This window comes from Hyperoodon ampullatus, assembly GCF_949752795.1.
Source record: "Hyperoodon ampullatus genome assembly, chromosome: 8".
Classification (NCBI taxonomy): Eukaryota; Metazoa; Chordata; class Mammalia; order Artiodactyla; family Ziphiidae; genus Hyperoodon; species Hyperoodon ampullatus.
In genome coordinates this window covers 116,543,450-116,563,261 of record NC_136921.1, presented here as the reverse complement: position 1 = coordinate 116,563,261, position 19,812 = coordinate 116,543,450, and the positions used below count along the sequence as shown (strand labels likewise).

The following is a 19,812-nucleotide window of genomic DNA, read 5'->3' as shown; positions in this document are numbered from 1 at the left end:
TTAACCATAAATACAGAATTTATCGTATAGCTGTAGAGGTGTGTCACAAAACCCAAGGACAGGAATGCACTCAGACTTCTAGAAAGAACCTGAAAAATCATCAGGACTCTATTTTTCATCTCTGTTTCTTTTTATGTGAATGTTTCATTCTTCTCTCTCAGTGCAAACCAGTTTGTACACTGAATTAGCTTCATTTCTCAAGCTACTCCAAATAAAATACATTCTAAATGAGAAGTGTACTTAGTAGCAGCTTCAAGCCAAGTCCTGTTATTAGCACCGCAGACACACTGTACCTGCAGAAATGATTGTGACTCCAAAAATCTGTACTAAATAGAAATTGTGTAGCTCCTACCATTCTGCCCCTCAGTCCACGTGGGGTGATGTGACCACTAGCAACCTCGGGATTTGTACGTTACCAGCTCAGCAACCCGGACTCATCAGGCCCCTCAGTCCAGTTTACAGACTCCTAGGAAGCAGACCCTTCATAGATCCAGCTTGGACCAGATGTCCTCTTTTAAACAAATCCCTTGTGATCAGAGGTGACAAGACAGGGATGTGATGTATAAAATGACTACTGAACCTACTACACATGTGAAAGATGGGGGAAATAGTCCAAAATTATTTGTTCAGTGTGTATTGGGAAGTGTGTGTGTGTTTGGGAGTACAGATGAGGAGATGAACGATTGCTAAGTTCTCATGTAGCAAGTAGAAAGTTAGATAACGTCTGAAATAAAAACTAAAAAATAAAATTGGAACGTTATTTAGAGATGCTGAGGTAAATACAAAAGATGTAGCTAAAATGTTGAAAGAAGATGCCTCAAAAGAGGGGGAAGAGATAGGGGAGAACATAAGAAATGGTTTCTTATCATAATAATCTTACAGACCTAGTCAGCTCTGTAAACTGTGTGGCGTATAGCTTTCCCAAAAACAAAAATTTTAAGTAAAACTTATTTTTAATTAAATATGTCTTTTACCTGACGATTCCACTTTTAGGAATTACCTCTAATGAAACAGTTGGAACAAAGGATACACAAGGACGTTCATTGTTGTTTGTGAAACTTAAAAATTGGAGGGAAAATCAAAATGTGTCCATCATTAGAATTGATTACATAAGTTATGCATTGCTTTGCAGCTCTTAAAATGACAGATGATATAGCATATATAAGTATGGAAATATTTTCATAAGATATAGTATTATGAAAAGTGCATATTTGACAATGGAATACTACTCAGCCATAAAAAAGAATGAAATAATGCCGTTTGCAGCAACATGGATGGACCTAGAGATTCTCATACTAAGTGAAGTAAGTCAGACAGAGAAAGACAAATACCATATGATACCACTTATATGTGGAACCTAAAAAAAATGCAAATGAATTCATTTACAAAACAGAAACAGACTCCCAGACATAGAAAACAAACTTACGGGAATTCCTTGGCGGTCCAGTGGTTAGGACTCCATGCTTCCACTGCCGAGGGCACGGGTTCAATCCCTGGACAGGGAACTAAGATCCCGTAAGCCACACGGTGCAGCCATAAAAAAGAAAGAAAGAAAGAAAACAAACTTATGGCTACCAAAGGGGAAAGGGGTAGGGAGGGTTAAGTTAGGAGCTTGGGATGAACAGACACACACTCTGACAGAGAACAAAGACCTACTGTATAGCACAGGGAACTATATCCAACATCTTACACTAATCTGTAATGGAAAAAAGCTGAAAATATATGTATACATTTGTAACTGAATCACTTTGCTGTATACCTGAAACTAAATCAACTATACTCAATTTAAAAATGCATATTATACTTTCATATGTTTGTTTTATCCATTTAAAAAAATAAGAGTTATGTAAATATAGTTAAAAAATCTGGAAACATGATAAAAAATGTTAGCAGTGTTTCATCTGGGTAGTGGAATTACTGGTATTTATTACTTGCTTCCATGTTCCCTTTTTTTTTTTCTGCATTGGGTTTTTGTTGCTGCGCCCGGGCTTTCTCTAGGTGCGGCGAGCGGGGGCTGATCTTCCTTGCGGTGCGCGGGCTTCTCATTGCAGTGGCTTCTCTTGTTGCGGAGCACAGGCTCTAGGTGCGCGGGCTTCAGTAGTTGCAGCACGTGGGCTCAGTAGTTGCAGCACACAGGCTCAGTAGTTGTGGTGCACGGGCTGTTGCTCCGCAGCATGTGGGATCTTCCTGGACCAGGGCTCGAACCTGTGTCCCCTGCATTGGCAGGAGGATTCTTAACCACTGTGCCACCAGGGAAGTCCGTGTCATTTTTTTAAATTGTCTGAAATCATGACAATGAGCATGTATTGCTCTTTTTTTTTTTTTTTTTTTTTTTTTTTGCGGTACGCGGGCCTCTCACTGCTGTGGCCTCTCCCGTTGCGGAGCACAGGCTCCGGACGCGCAGGCTCAGCGGCCATGGCTCACAGGCCCAGCCGCTCCGCGGCATGTGGGATCCTCCCGGACCAGGGCACGAACCCGTGTCCCCTGCATCGGCAGGCGGACTCTCAACCACTGCGCCACCAGGGAAGCCAGTATTGCTCTTATAATTAGAAAAAACCAATAAACCTTCTTTTACTTGTATGCCAATTATAATAGTCATAAAAGAAATATTGATTTTTCTGAACAGTGAATGTGGATAGTTTTCAATTAAGTCAAGGGTGTTCTTGAACGTTCTATGGAGAGGTTCATTTCCAAACAAAATTTTATAACTATAAATTTTCTTTTTATGCTATACAGATTACTATATTGGTAATTTTTCCTTTCTGCTACATAGAACTATTTTTCATAAATAGCGACTGAATTTAGAACAAATTAAATAAATAGAAATGTGTCATTTTTATATTACTTTATTAATTTAAAGACTATTACAGTTTTCCAGTTAGAAACCTCATTTTAGGTGATTGAGGGGAAAGGACAGTGTTTCAAATATTTTAGTGTCATTTTTTATATTGGAAACCTTCTAAAATGGATAATTTCCAAATTGATGTTTTTCTTCCCACCTGATCATATTTGAGCCAATAGCTCTTGCCCCAGCAAAATTCATTTTATCTAGACTTGCCAGATCCGAATGAAATGCAAATAAAAAATTATCCCTGATAAAAGGCAGATTAAGTATGAGAGTGTTACTTCAGTTATAATGGGTAACCACTGTGCTATAACATTCAAAGATTTTGTTTTTTTTTAAACACTACAGGAAGTAGAGAAAGAAGCAGCTAGAAAGAATGGTCCAAACCTTAAATTTGAATTTTCCAGATTTTAATGCTTTGCATGGAAATATCTCATTTTTAAAATTTCACAACGGTGAATAATTAGGACAGACACATGTTCCTTTCTCAGAGTTTCAGGTGTCTAAGATCACACATGTCATAAGCAGCCAAGGAAGAACTTGGCTCCTAGACCAGGGCTCTTTCCACTAGTGACAGTACCTTATTGGACTTTGTGGACTTTGTTTTACAGTGAGTTTAGTTGTGCTTCCATCTTTCAAGCCTTTGCCACGGCCCTCTCTGAAAGGTGCAGCCCTATCATTTCCTTCGCGGTCTGAGCCATCATCCTGCAAACTTGACTCCCGTGTGTTCTCATTCCTGTGTCCCTGGAGCAGGCTGTCCATATTTCTGTTGATCTCTTTTACCTTATTTACTTGTTTGTTTTCTCAATAAAATACAGGCAGCCCTCACATGCACAGTTGTGCAGGGCTGTAAAGATAACCGTGCAGTCTGAAACCATACAAAGTGCCCTTGATAGTCAGTGGGGGAAATTATGTTTGTTTCCATGGCCTTTACATTTTTCATCAAAACTTTAAAATTTCTGATGCCTTCTCTTGTAAATACACAGGGAAATGAAAAAATAGTAAAACGAATGCTGATTTAGTATCCTGTAATTCCAAACATTAGAAACATTGAGAATTAAAGTGTTTTATTTCTTTGTGAAAACTTATCACAGGTAATTTGTGAACAGTGCTTGTCTCCTTGTCATACAGGTTAAATTACAGAGTGAGCGTTTTTTCTTACCTTGGGAAGCAGTCATAATCCTTTCTAAGTCTGAATCCACTTCCACTTGTCCTTTGCACTTTCCGTGATGTGAAATATCTCCCAGGAGTGCCTGTATTGAGAAGTTTTTCACCAGCATCACTTCCTCAGACATCTTCATCCTTCTTGTTGCAGCCACTTTCATCATTTATGTTGATAAATTCACCTTCTCTAAATTCCTTTCCCTGCGTATCTGGGGTCTCTCAAGCAGTAGAAGTGTCAATATTTCCATAGTCAACTATTTCTTCTATAACTCAGTTTATGTTCAATTTGAATTTCACTTCCAGCACTGTCCCTTTTTGTTTCTTTGCTACACTTAACTTTTTGGCTAGCTCGCTCTTTAGATTATCCATTTTTACATGGGTTTATCACTGGGAGACAGAGACAAGTACCCGCTTTGCTGTCTCTGCATGAACTGAATAACCGATGCCCAACGCCAAGTCACCAGTAGACTTTGAAAGAAAGGATGTGATTGCTCACTGATCGTGGTGCATATTTATGATTTACATAGTGATTTTTGGACTGACATGGGCTAGCGCGAATTTTGTACTTTATGCAGTTATTCATAATTAATTTATCACAGTAACTGAAATTTGAACCATGTTAGGAGACTGGTGTTATTTAAGTCAGCTGTGGTGACTGAAATTTGTATGTATCTGGACAGTGCAAAGTGAGGGCTGCCTTGATCTGTGCACCTTGAGAATGTTAGTCTTCTCTGTATGTCTAGGTATATAATAGGACATTAGGGGAAAAGGTATTAATGAAGAAGGAAAAAAGGATTGTCTTTGTGGGAAAGTGGGATTCCTACTTCTGTTTTCTTAATGGATGAGTGAAGAAGACTTCTACGTGTGGTTTTAGTTCTGCTGCAGCGTCTATAAACGTACGTTCCTGTGCCTTACTTCCAGACAGCCAGGTGCAAATCGGAGACCTTCTTCTCATCCCATTACAGGCCGACCTGTGTGTCCCTCGACTGAACGAAGGGGACCAAGTGGTGCTGATCAACGGTCGGGACGTTGCGGGACACACCCACGACCAGGTGGTCCTGCTCATCAAGGCGAGCTGCGAGAGACATTCTGGGGAGCTGGTCCTTCTGGTTCGACCCAATGGTGAGTGCTCTGTGTCGCACTGGAGGTTGTTATCATTCCTTCATGTTTGTGACTAGACACAGCGGCCGGAGCGGGCTTCTCAAAACACAGGTCACGTCACGTCAGCCTCTTGCTCAAGGCACAGCGGCTTCCGTTCACCTGTGGAGTAAAATGCAAATTCTTGGCCACCTTGCCCACCCCCGGCCTTGCTCCCTCTCCTGTCATCTGTGCCGGCCTTCCCGATGGTCCTCCTGCCCGAAGCACTCCTCCTGATGTTCGTAAAACGTATACCCTCACTTCGCTCAGGTCTCTGCTCAGATGTCAGCCTCGGCGAGTTCTGTCCTGACCACCGTGGCTGAGATTGCCTCCCTTGCCCCCAGGTGCTTGAGGAGTCCTAGGTCCTTCCTCAGATATACTTGCTGTTCCACGTGTAGAAAGCCCTGCAACAAGCTAGAGTTTGGTTTCTACGACAATCTCACGAATATGCTGCCACATGGAGCGCTCAGGGGCTCCTGAAGCCGTCCATTGCCTCTTTGGACAGTATTCCTAATTCTCTCACTTTGTGCACTGCAGAATAAATGTGGTGCGGAGTAAGCGCAGCCTCAGCAGTGTCCCGAGAAGGGTTTTAGCAGAAACTGTGCCTTCCCTCCAGGCTCACAGTCCCAGGCCCTCAGCCTGTGCTCATAATGGCACTGCTGTGGGTCCCACGATGCTCACCAGTCCCCTCTGAGAAGCATTCGTAAATGCCATACCTCCTCCTGGCAGGAGACACGCTCTTCTCGTTTTGTTCCCAGCAGTTACTGTAAATCACAGTTTTAGCCACAAGAGTGACTACTGGTTAGGGCCACATCACCAGTTACATACCATAGGGAAGTAAAGTGTGATTAGAGCTCTACCGATTCTCCCCACGTACCCATTTTGCCTCTTGGGTACAAACAGACATTTTCATTTTACCTTCCCTGCAGGCAGACCTTGGAGATATTGCAGGTTCGGTTCCAGACTACCACAATAAAGAAAATACCACAATAACGAAAATACCGCAGTAAAGCGAGTCACATGACTTTTTTGGTTTCTCAGTTCATATAAAAGTTATGTTTACACTATACTGTAGTCTGTTAAGTGTGCAATAAATCACATTGTCTAAAAAAAAACAATATACATACCTTAACTTAAAAATACTTTATTGCTAAAAATTGCTAACCATCATCTGAGCCTTCAGGGAGTCATAATCTTTTTTGCAATAGTAAATCAGATCATTGATCATGGAGCACTATAACAAATACAATAATAATGAAAAAGTTTGAAATATCACGGGAATTACAAAAATATGACACAGAGACACGAAGTAAGCAAATGCTGTTGGAAAAATAGCACCAGTACACTTGCTCAACACAGCGTTGCCATAAACCTTCAATCTGTTTAAAAAAAAACAAAACCATAGTTATCTGAGAAACGCAATAAAACGAGTTTTGCCTGTACTTTGTGTTTTTCTATGTTCATGGTTTAGAATTGGCGTTCTAGGAAAATTCAGAGGACTTCAACAGAACATTCTATCTTGACTTTTAAAGGAACTCATTTGTTTAGATCTGTTATTTAGGTGATTCATTTTTAGGCATTTTCCGTCACATAAAACAACTTAAATTTCACACTAAGAATCATCTCTCAATTTGTTTTTTTCTGTTTTCTCTTGATAACAGATCCTAAAGAACTTAATAATTATATTAGCTAATAGTTTTTAAATGCTTTCCATAGACCTGAGCTCTTTTATATATTCTCATTTAACCTTTACAGCCATCCAATGAGATAGATAAATTATCCCCATTTTATAGTTGAAGACATTTAGGCACCAAGACATTTCAGTTATCTGCTCACAAATTCATGACTAGTACAGAGGCAGAATATGAACAAAAGTCTGTATAATGGAAAAGGCATGGCCTTTTTGCAATTCCAAATCACTCCATTTATACTTTAAATTAGGAGAGGAACCCACCTAGGGCCTACATTTTTTGGCAAGGATCTTTCTAATATTGCTTTATTATCAAGATCTAGACCAGGATTCATTTTCAGTGTGGGTCTGTCATGTCTATTTTTTTAAAAATACTGTATAATCAAAATTTTAAATTATGTTTGCCAAAACGTAGCTTGTTTTTCCTGGTGTTTTCCCCTTTAAATCTTATTTCTTCTTAGACAAATTGCATTTCCATCTTTTTGTCTTTACATTCTTCATTTCAGAAATCTGTTCTTCTCAAAAGTGCATATATTTGAGCAGGAACAAAACTTCTTAAACAAGGCCAGAAGCTTGACTGCATCCTTAAGGGGCTCTTCTCTGCTTCAGCTTTGCCTTTTCCCATGGGGGTCAGGATTTTGTGGGACCAAGGTCACAGTGTCTGTGACCTCCCCTTCCTTTTAGACCACCTTTTTCAACCCTCAGTTCTCTGACCAAATAACTCTGAGCCCATTCCTGGGCCTCTGTGGCCATTTTTCCCAGATCCGTTCTCCCAAGGGTTGATCACATGATACAGGCCAACAGGGTAACGCAGAGGAAGCAATTTCCAAAGGGGTGTAGAATGGGCCTCCGTGTGGGCTGCGAGGTTCAGGGTGTGCTTATAGGCCCCCACGTTGAAGAGTGGAGCTGAGGGCGGCCTAAGGGCCACAGTCTAGGGGTGGCTCCCCTCACCGCCACAACCATGCATTCTGGCCTAGAAGTCTCCTTCGAAATCTGACCTCTTAAGTTGTTTGGTAGATACATCAAGGAACGAGAATAGAAAGTATTTTGTTTAGCATTCTGTTCCGCTTACGTGTAGCTTTCCACGTCTAGACCTATGGTGTGTATAGGCCTCTATTGCTGCTCTCATCCCAGGTCCACAGATTAAAGATCCGGTCAGAGCTGCTTCTTGGCCTTCCTCTTTTTCCTACTGTCTCTTCAAGTTACAGACATTTTCAGCAATGTGGCCAAGAACCTTCTTTTCCCCAGAGGTACTTCTTCTACTCCACAGCCACTCTCAACCCATACACAGTGGCCCCAGACTCAGATCTGATGAGTTAGGAATAAATGAGTATTTTTCCTGACACAAAATTAAATAATATCTGGTAAATTCCTTTTGCCAACTCATTAAGGTTTCCATGAGGCTTTTTTGGTTTTGGTTTTGGTTTTGTAGCTGTGTATGATGTAGTGGAAGAAAAGCTAGAGAATGAGCCGGACTTCCAGTACATTCCTGAGAAAGCCCCGCTAGATAGCATCCATCAGGATGACCATTCCCTGCGGGAGTCGATGGTCCAGCTGGCTGCAGGGCTTATCACTGGATCAGTGCTGACACAGTTTGATGTAAGTAACGTGGTGTGGGAAAGGTGTTTGCCTGTATTTTCATGGCTTCTTAACTGCCTAATCTACTGTCAGTTAAAATGTATAAACCTAAATATTATTCTGAGAAAGACTTGATATAAAAAGAATTCTAAAATGCAAAGTTTTAAAAAATTGCTTCCAAAATACTAGCTATGGTTTCATTAATAGATATCTGTTTAAAACAGAAGGATAAGGAGGTTTTATAAGTATGTCATCAAGCTACATTTTCTCTGGAGTTAAATAGCTGTTTTTATGAAAGGTTGAAGATAGACTATTATAGATGTAAAAATACTGAGTTAAAGGAAAATAATTTTTGTACCTTGTACATAAAAATATGTACCTACCTCATATTTAATCCTTCTCTAATTTTTGTCAGTGTAGTTAGCCATCATTAATATTTGTTGCTCTGAAGTGTATGTTGTAGATAGGTGACTATAAAATATTTAGGACACGTCAATTTTTCTTTTAAATATCTCTAAAGTAAATGAAAGCTAGGTGTTTCCTACAGATTTGCTATTTAAAACTTCAGGTAGGGCTTCCCTGGTGGCGCAGCGGTTCAGAGTCCGCCTGCTGATGCAGGGGACACGGGTTCGTGCCCTGATCCGGGAAGATCCCACATGCCGCAGAGCGGCTGGGCCCATGAGCCATGGCCGCTGAGCCTGCACATCCGGAGCCTGTGCTCCGCAACGGGAGAGGCCACAACAGTGAGAGGCCCGCGTACCGAAAAAAAAAAAAAAAAAAAAAAAAAAGAAAACTTCAGGTACTTTTGCTGTAAGGAAAATCGTTTTTACTTTTTTACTATTTTTCAAAATATATATAGTTCATGTCAGAGATTTTGCAAAATTCAGCTTTGCAAATCTGGTTCAATACCTTATTAAACCTAAGGTACATCATTGTATAGGTGTGGTATTCCAAGGAAAAAAACCTGTTTCTTGATAGCATAGAAAGAAGTCTGGAAAACAAAAACAAAATAGAAACTCTTGATGGCTTTCTGGACGTGTTCTTTTTTTTTTTAGCAACTATATCGGAAAAAACCTGGAATGACAATGTCTTGTGCCAAATTACCTCAGAACATTTCCAAAAATAGATACAGAGATATTTCGCCTTGTGAGTATCTGCCCTCTCTGTATGTTATGTTTAATCTTTTTAACATAACTTTATTAAAACATTCTTTCTTTTAAATTTTTTCAGATGATGCTACACGGGTCATTTTAAAGGGTAAAGAAGACTATATCAATGCAAATTATATAAATGTAAGTTTTTTAAAATTATGCCTTTGTCATTTGGAATAAGAGGGACCACTATAAACTTTGAGATTTATTCCAGAATCCATGAATAATGACAATCAGCTCTTTTAGTATGTACCTCTGATAAGGACTTTTTTTTTAAGCAAAACTATTATACTGTTATAACACTTAGAAAAATAATAGAAACAAAGAAAAATAACAGAAACAAACACTTAAATGAATAATATGCTCAACTTAATTTACATAAAGAAAAGTACAAGTCAAAACTGCAAGGAATTACTACCATTTTTCACCTATTAGATTGAAATATCAAAAAGTTTGATAATACCCTATACACGTCTACAGCCTTTATCTGAAACCTTGGGGTCAAATATGCTTTGGGATTCAGAATTTGGAGGATTTTTGAAAGGTTATTCGGTGCCTATACTGTAATCAGTAATGTCCCCAGCAGGCTATGGGACATTACCCTATAATCAATATGTTGATATTCAACAGCAAACAAACTATGGATATTCCCACGAAATAGGACTGATAGACTATAAACAGGTTCAGGTCGGATATTGTTACCAAATGAGTCCAGGTTAGGTTAGGTATACCAAAAAAAAAAAAAAAGAGAGAGACAAACTTAACGCTTCAGCACGTTGGGAGTTTCAGAATGTGGAGAAAGGATTGTGGATTATTAAGGAGTTTACTGAGGAACAAGCATTCCTCATACATCTTTGGAGAGCCATTTGGAGCTGTCTGTTAAAATTTTAAACGCAGGGCTTCCCTGGTGGCACAGTGACTAAGAATCCTCCTGCCAAGGCAGGGGACACGGGTTTGAGCCCTGGTCTGGGGAGATCCCACATGCTGCGGAACAACTAAGCCTGTGCGCCACAACTACTGAGCCTGCGCACCTAGAACCCGTGCTCCGCAACAAGAGAAGCCACCGCAATGAGAAGCCCGCGCACTGCAAAGAAGAGTAGCTCCCGCTCGCTGTGACTAAAGAAAGCCCGCGTTCAGCAACAAAGACCCAACACAGCCAAAAATAAAATTAATTAATTAATTAAAAAAATATTTTTAAACGCACATGCACTTTGATCCAGCGTTCTCATTTCTTCCTGTTGCCTATACAAATATATTTCTTCATGTGTGCAAAAATGTTAGGTCTACAAATTATTCAGTGTAGCCTTGGTTATGATAGCAGATAAATTGGCTGCAACTTAAATGTTATATGAATTTATGGTATGTTTATACAGTAGAGCCATTACACAGTATGAAATTTTGTGTACTAATCGGGCATGATTTTAAAGGTAAAGTAGAAAAAAGAGAAACAAGATGCAGAACAACATTATATGCTACCATTTATATTTTACAGAAAAAAAAGGAAAGTAGTTTTACGTGTACATTTGTGTGTCGTGTGTAGTATATCTTCAAAAGGATATGATAGGAGCTAGGAAAAAGGATTGCCCTCCTGAGTGTAAACTGGAGGCTGGATTGGGAAGGAGACTTCTTTCCTCACCCTTTGGTATCCTTCCGGTTGCCATGTACACGTCACCTTTTCTTTTTTTTAATTCAGTCTTAAAAATATAATAAGGTGATGGTTCATCTTCCCCAAATACTTACAGTCTTACTTTCTGAAAATAATGAACTTAAAATATTTTTCCAATCTTTTCATGTGCATATTACATAATATTTATACATCACATTATATATATAATATGAAAAATCTAAACTAAAGCCAATGGCAGAATTTTTGCTCCTCACAAAATTTACTAATAAGCTGGTTAGAGACAGTTTTTTTTCTTTTCCATTATAATTTATTACAAGATTTCGAATATAGTTCCCTGTGCTATACAGTAGGTCCTTGGTTTTTTATGTATTTTATATAGTGTGTATATGTTGACACCAAACTCCTAATTTATCCCCTGCCTTTTCCCTTTGGTAACCATAAGTTTGTTTTCTATGTACAGGCAAACATTTTTTATTTCTATATCAATTCTCTGCCTCTGAAACAGGATTCTCTGTAAAGCTGCACTTAAAAAAACCATAGGAGCGCTTTGGAAAATATTTAAATTCCTCTTTCTACCGACTGAAAGATAAATATGTATAACTGCTGCACGTTGCCAAGAAATTTCTGCTACAAATAAAATTAATTGTTGATAAAGATTTGTTTTACTCACTTTGCAATTTATTGAGATTAGTTGTATTCAGTTATCATTCAGTAGATGATTTTCATGTGTTTGATCCTAGTAAAAAGTAATAATGCGAATGATTTTGTTTTTGTGTCCTTTTAGATGGAAATTCCTTCCTCTAGAATAATAAATCAGTACATCGCTTGCCAAGGGCCGTTGCCACACACCTGTACAGACTTCTGGCAGATGGCATGGGAACAAGGCTGCTCCACGGTCGTGATGCTCACCACACAGGCCGAGCACGGCAGAGTAAGTCACGCTGCCCCGAGCTTTTCTAGGCTGCGTCACGTGCACAGGCAAGAGAGCCTCGTCGTGTGGTCTCTTCTGTCACCTTTAAACGTCCTTTCTTACGGGGTCGTGATTAAAATCATCATGGATAAGCGCTTAACTGTGACTGACACATAATAAGTATGTTATAATAAATGTGATATAAGTGTTAGCCATTATTATTTAAATGGACTAATATATACTTGGTAAGGGATTTGTATCTAGAATATATAAAGAATTCATACAACTTAACCATAAAATAACAAATACCCCATTTAAAAATGGCCAAAGGATCTGAATAGATGATTCTGCAAAGAAGATATTCAAATGGCCAATAAGGTCACGAAAAGCTGCTCAGCATCCTTACTCATCAGGGAAATGCAAATCAAAGCCACCATGCGATACCACATCATATCTAGTAGGGTGGCCAAAGTAAAGATGACAGAAAATAACCCGTGCTGGTGATGATGTGGCGACAGTGGAACCTCCTGTACCGCTGATGGGTTTGTGAAATGGTGCAGCTGCCTTGGAAGACAGCCTGTCAGCTCTTAAGAGGCTAAACGTAGAGTGACTGTAACTCAGCAGTGTCACTCCTTGGAATACCCGAGAGAATTAAATCCATGTCCACACAAAAACTGGTGCACAAATGTTCACAGCTGCATTATTTTTAATAGCCCCAACGTGGGAGAAAACCCAGATGTACCAGATAAAATGTGGTATATTCATACAGTTGAATATTATTTGGCAATAAAAAGGTATGAAAAAACGATACATGCTGCAACATGGATGAACCTAGAAAACATTGTACGAAGTGAACAAAGCAGTCACCAAAGACCGTGTATCTTATGATTCTGTTATATGTGATGTCCAAAATAGGCCATAAGGGACAGAAAGTAGATTAGTGGTCACCCACGCCTGGCGTAGAGGGAGGAGAGGAGGCCAGAGGGACATGCAGGGATTACTAAGGGCTGTGGGTCTTCCTTTGGGGGCGACGAAAATGTTCTAACAGTGATCGTGGTAATGGTTACACAGCTCTGTGAGTATACTAAAAACAATTGAATAGTGTTTGTTAAATGGGTAAATTGAATGGTATGTGAATTGTATGTCATGAGACCTTTTTTTTAAAATCTTAATCATGAAAATAAATGGATTGCATTTGGCATTTTAGTTGAAGATTCTTTCTCATTGTTAACTTAAATCTAAATTAGTGTAATGGTAAAACAATGGGTGGAAGCTTGTTGTAAACAGGATATTTGCAGTCTCAAAATATATCCAAACAGACTATTATTACAAAGAGAAAAAGTGACAAAGAAAAAAATGATACTAGTTGGTAGATCTAGGTGAAGGGTATATGAGAGTTCATTAAATTATTCTTGTCACTTTTCTGTAAGTTTGAAAGTTCTTGAAAATTAAAACATTTTAAAAATTGGAGAACCTGAATTATGTATATTTCTAAAATCTATTGATACCAGGTTAAGTGTCACCAGTATTGGCCGGAGCCCACAGGAAGTTCATCCTATGGGTGCTACCAAGTCACCTGCCACTCAGAAGAAGGAAACACTGCATATGTCTTCAGGAAGATGACGCTGTTTAACCAGGAGGTACGGAGGCAGGGCGTCTGTTGGTTAGAGCTGTTTTGTTTAAGGTAGAGGCTTTGGCGTATGAAAATGTTTTTAGTCTGAGTCCTAGTTACTAAGGAATATTAAAAACTTGCTGAACTATTTGCTTCATTGGGATACTTCGGAATCTTATGAAATGTATTCTCCTACTATAATGTTTCCGATTTCTGTAGGTAAATACGAATGATCAGTGAAAAACTTGTCTAGTAAATAATACTTATTACTATTAATATTGTACTCCCCCTATTCATAAAATTATACCAGGGTGTTGGCTATAGATTTTTTCCTCCACGTATTGTCGGTAAGGTATTGGAGTCCATCTGTAGAAATGGAAAGAGCAATTGACAGCTATCAAATGATTCCCCTTTTTTAAGAGTGGAAGAGAGCAGTTTCACAGTCTTCTCAGTGTTAAGGAGGAAAAGATCGTAGGCAGGACCTTCTGACCTCACACAGATTATAGCTTTCAAATTGTTGGTTTTTCTTACTGCTGCCTGGGTCACTCCACGTGGCTTCCAGATCAAAGCCAGAGTGGAAACCGATGAGGAAACGACGGCTCAGTAACCCAGCTGGGAGATGTGTGGAGGGGGCAGCATGTGCCTGTCCTGCTGGGCTGCCAGAGCCTGGACCAGCCACCTTGGGCAGAGGGGCGGTAGGGGCTTTGGGGGCTGAAGGCAGAAAGAAGTGATGCTAGAGAAGAGCAGACAGCACAGCATCCACAGCCAAGCCGTTGGAGACGAGACCACGTCTCCCCTGGTCCCACGCGCAGGCCGCCGCCACCGCACCCCTCCCCGAGGGTGATTACAGGAGTCCAGTGAGACAGGGCCTTACTGACCAGAAAGGGAAGGAGCGCCACGTTGTGCTGAAGGAAGCTGGCACTGGATAAAGCTAAAGTTACAAGAAAATAAAGTTTTCAGAATCTTACGGGCTAGAGATAGGAGAATGAATTTTGGGTTTGGGCGTGGACACTGTATAGCTCGTGGTTGTATGACAAGGCAAGCCAATAAGCTGGTTCTTCACTTTCCTAAATAGACATGATGGATGAGCTTGTAGAGGGTTGCATCAGGTGATATGTGTATCCCATCGTTCTCCACCGGCAGATTATCCATAGCAGTTGTATATATTTTAGTGGCTTTTCTTTGCAACGTTGAGTACCTCAGAACTATGCTAAGACACAAATTAGTTTCTAATGTTGGAGCCAATTATAATTGGGAAAATTAACTTGCTACCATCAGTACATACATACATGGGTAGATAGATGAATAGACAGATAAATGCTACCCCAAAACTTAATAAAATATGATTTTACCTTACCCATTCTTGTAGATTATTGGTACCGTTAAGTTCTTTTGTTAACAATAATAGTCAAAGGTAATCAGTGCTAGATACCTTCAATTTATCTGAAAAATTACTTATCAAATTAAACTGAGGTCTCTGGGAATTCTTCTCTCTTAATTACCTTACTTTCACATTCTTTTCTGGAAGCTCCATCTAATGTAAATGATAGTAACCAGATTTCATAGTGTTGAATGACTATAGCTACCAAGTATTGAGCATATGATTCCAAACAGCTGTGATTGGGTGCTTTGCAAATCCTCTCACTGAATCCTTTTAACATATATCCCTCTGAGGTGTCGATGTCATTTTCATTTTTCAGTTGGAGAAAGTAAGGCTCTGAATTAGCAGCTTAACTGGCAAAGTTGACATTTGAGCCAAGATGTATAAATTCAGTACCTTACTTTCTTCATTATACCAACTTTTGGCTCCCCAAAAAGAATTAAGTCCTGATCGATTTTGTGTTTTTATGCTCTCCAGTTTTTAACCTACATTTGAGATTTTTTTCCCTGATTTCCATAATTTCACTTGCATTTATCAATAAGCATTAGCCCAACTTTGTTCATTAAAAAAAATTTTTTTTTACCTTACCTTTTTTGCTCACCTAACAATTCTTTAGTTTTCTTTTAAACATTTCTCTGGGATCTTAATCTGTTTTTGCCTGTTTACTTGATTATCATCCTAAAAATACTCTCCAAATACAGAAATTGAGTTGTAAGAAGAGTAATAATCCAAGTGACTGATACTTAAATGGGTACAGCTGTTTCTGTAAAATGGTTTCTTTCCTTTTCCTTGAACTTTTGGGTTTCATTGAGTTTATACATTACTTTTTTGGCAGGGGGGAATGAGAATGGTTTCTTTTGCTTTTCTTTTGTTTTTTTAAAAATTTATTTATTTATTTTTGGCTGCGTTGGGTCTTCGTTGCTGTGCGCGGGCTTTCTCTAGTTGCAGCAAGGAGGGGCTACTCTTCATTGCGGTGTACGGGCTTCTCATTGCAGTGGCTTCTCTTGTTGCGGAGCATGGGCTCTAGGCGCACGGGCTTCAGTAGTTGTGGCTCACGGGCTCTAGAGCACAGGCTCAGTAGTTGTGGCTCACAGGCTTAGTTGCTCCGCGGCATGTGGGATCTTCCCGGACCAGGGCTCGAGCCTGTGTCCCCTGCACTGGCAGGCGGATTCTTAACCACTGCACCACCAGGGAAGTCCATTGCTTTTCTCCTAAAGTTAAAGTGACATGAATATTTGTTTATATTTTAAGGATTATTTCTAAGTCAGGTGCACAATTTTTCATTATACGTAGAAAAATGAGAGTCGTCAACTCACTCAGATCCAGTATATAGCCTGGCCCGACCATGGGGTCCCTGACGATTCAAGCGACTTTCTGGATTTTGTTTGCCATGTACGAAGTAAGAGGGCCGGCAAGGAAGAGCCTATTGTTGTTCATTGCAGGTATTTTATTTTCTGTCTATTATGATTTGAGTAACTGACTAGATGTGTCATTTTTAAAAGGGAATACATATTATATTTTGTCCTTCAGTTATGGTTGTCACTCTGATAGATCTCGAAGCTAGGCTCTGAAGGTAGAAGGCAAAGGGTATGTTTTAACAGATGATTGACAGAAATTTTATCATAAGAAGTAAGAATAATACTCACTGCACTGATTCTTGGCAGTTTGTCTTCTTCATAGTTATGTCTTAAAGTTAATGGTTTCACAGATTTGATGAAATACAGCATTGCAGGAGCTAGGCTGCATCCTGAGGTTTGGACTTCCCGCTCCCGGCCCCTCCTAGGACGTTTGGTGAGCATCTCACCTCCTTGGAGCGGCGCTGCCCAACCCTCTCAGGAGGGACCACTTCCAAGAGCCCCGGTGAGTGGCGGCTCACACCCTCCTTCCTTTCGCACTGAGCCCTTCTGCCCTCAAGGGACCAGATACAGTGCTTCAGCCTTGCAGAGATTAGGAGCCAGAAGTTATTTTCTCCTTATCCAACTGGTTTATTCAGAGGATGTATTAAGGTATCTCTTTATCCTTAAACTTTCCAGCACTTTTTAAGAGCAGACTTTCAAATCATCACAACACACTGTAGACCAAATATTGGAGAGGCAAAATGGCAGGAGTGGTGGACACGTTTGGCTGTTTCATATCCTTAGTTCCCAGGAGCTACTTTACCCACATTCACAGAGTACTTCACAAAGGTGTTCTTAACTATGTCAGTGGTGAAGTTTAATGAAAATTAAATTTGGTTTTAAAAATTGATTTTTGAGTGTGTAAAATAGTTGTCTTTTGTACATTTGTTAATGATTTATTATTGTAATTCTCTTATTTTGCATTTTAAACCTGTTTCTCCAATAAGCTTCTATACCTTGTTCAGATTTTAAAAACTGAAATGTAACTTTCAAAATTGTATATTTGCAACTAATAGGGTGGGAGGGGTGGTTACAAACCATATAATCTGTATTAAATGACTTTTTTTTTTTTTGGTTTCCAAAATAGTTTCCGGTTGGCTTGCTACTTTTGTTGATATAAAACATTAAAATCAGATTGTTCTTCTACTGTAATATGATTCAGTACAAAAGGCACAAGAAGTGTAACAGAATTGTATCAGACCTTGCCCCATATTTGTCTTTTTTAGTGCTGGGATTGGAAGAACCGGGGTTCTTATTACCATGGAAACAGCCATGTGTCTCATTGAATGCAATCAGCCAGTTTATCCACTAGATATTGTGAGAACAATGAGAGATCAACGAGCCATGATGATCCAAACGCCTGTAAGTACTGCATACCTCATGTATGAGTGTGCATTCTCAACGTGATGGGTTTTGTTATCAGTATATATTTCAAACCATACTTTTCTCTTTTTAATTCTCTGCCAGGAGCTAATAACCCTAGCACAAGGACCAGCAAATACTGCCAGTGAGCCAAACTCGCCACTTGTGTTTATAAATAAAGTTTTATTGGAAACAGCCACAGGCATTTGTTTACATGTTGTCTATGGCTGCTTTCACATTACAGTAGCAGAGTTGAGAAGTTGCAGCAGGCACCATGTGATTGCAAAAACGAAAATTTGCTATCTGGTCTTTTACAGAAAACATTTGCCAACACCACCCTATCATGCTAGTTCTGGACTGCCTCAACAGGTGCAGAGGAGGAATGTGCTCTGGGTTACTTAGTCAGATGGAGTGCTGGGAACGATAGTGTCCCTAGACTGGAGAATCTTGATAGACCTGTTTTCAGTGAAACAGCTGTGGGGAAATTGCCTTTCTTTTTTACATAAGAGCTTAAATCGCAACAACAAAAATCATCGGCATTAAGCTACTAACTTACTATATTCTATACTGACTCTGAATTATGCTCCAAGAATCAAAAGAGGAATCATGGAATTTTAGAGTTAACGCTAAGATTATTTTTTATATTAAGCCATTGTGAAATGTTAGCACTGTTGGTGGCATTAAGGTTACTTAAGTGAACTGACCTATGCGGTAAGTACCTGTCATTTTTTTAGCTTTTAATTACGGAAAATTTCAAACATACACAAAAACAGACAATATAATGTAATGAACACTGTGTTGCATACTCAGCTCCAACACTGGCCGTGGCGTTTCCTTCATACTGCTACCTGTTCTCCCCATATTTGAAGCAAACCCTACACGTCGTATTGTTTTGTCCATACATATTTTAGTGTGTCTCTCTAAAAGATAAGGAGTGTTTTTTTCTTCTAAACAAAACCACAACACCGTTATCACACCAAAGTATAATTAACAGTAATTCCCTAATATTAGCAATAGCCAGTATTCAGATTTCCAGTTGTCTCATATAAATCATGTCTTTTTAAACTTTAGAACAGCTTTATATAATTCACGCCATAAAATTCACCCTTTTTAACAAGTGTACATTTCACTGTTTTTTTTAATATCACGGAGTTTGGCAAACATAATTGCTATCTAATTTTAGCACATTTTCATCACCCCAAAGAAGACACCCTGTACCCATTTTTCCCTGTTACCTTCCCCAAGCTTCCCCCAACCTAGCCGTAGGCAGCCATTAATCTACTTTCTGTCTCTGTAGGTTTGCCTGTTCTGACCTTTCATGTGAATGGAATCATATAATTTGATCTTTCATAAATAATTGGCTTCTTTTAATTAGCATAATATTAAAAGGTATATACATTCTGTAGCATATATCATATCAGTATTTCATTCCTTATTCACATTCATCTGTTGACGGAAATTTACATTGTTTCCACTTTTTGACTATTATGATTAATGATGCCATAAGTATTTGTGTATACGTTTTTGTTTATAAATGTTTTCATTTCTCTTGGGTATATACCCAGGAGTGGAATTGCTGGGTCATATGGTGACTCTGTTGAACCTTTTGAGGAACCATCAGACTGTGTTCCTAAGCAGGTGCACCATTTTGCAGTCCCCTGGCAGTGTGTGAGGGTTCTATTTTCTCCACATCATTGTCATCACTTGTCATTATCTTTTATTTTAGCCTTCCTAATAAATATAAGGTGGTATCTTGTGGTATATAAAGTGGTATCTTGTGGTTTTGATTTGCATTTCCGTAATAACTAATGATATCAAGCATCTTTGCATGTGGCCATTTATTTGTGTACCTTCTTTCGAGAACTGTCCACATCTTTTGCCTGTTTTTCAATTTGTTTTTTTGTTTTATTGTTGAATTGTAAGAGTTCTTTATATTTTCTAAAAACAAGTCTCTTATA

General features: G+C 39.2%; 1 protein-coding gene across 1 annotated transcript in view; it reads left to right on the top strand.

Moving 5' to 3' along the window:
- PTPN4 (protein tyrosine phosphatase non-receptor type 4) overlaps window positions 1-19,812 on the top strand; it is a gene marked incomplete at its 5' end in the record, with an annotated part of 146,522 nt that overhangs the window by 123,178 nt on the left and 3,532 nt on the right. The window contains 8 exons of the mRNA XM_079710549.1: window positions 4,975-5,131; window positions 8,269-8,435; window positions 9,470-9,560; window positions 9,645-9,706; window positions 11,977-12,123; window positions 13,614-13,742; window positions 16,389-16,537; window positions 17,719-17,854. Of these exons, the coding sequence (XP_079566675.1) occupies window positions 4,975-5,131; window positions 8,269-8,435; window positions 9,470-9,560; window positions 9,645-9,706; window positions 11,977-12,123; window positions 13,614-13,742; window positions 16,389-16,537; window positions 17,719-17,854 (1,038 nt within the window). The remainder of the gene's footprint in view (window positions 1-4,974; window positions 5,132-8,268; window positions 8,436-9,469; window positions 9,561-9,644; window positions 9,707-11,976; window positions 12,124-13,613; window positions 13,743-16,388; window positions 16,538-17,718; window positions 17,855-19,812) is intronic.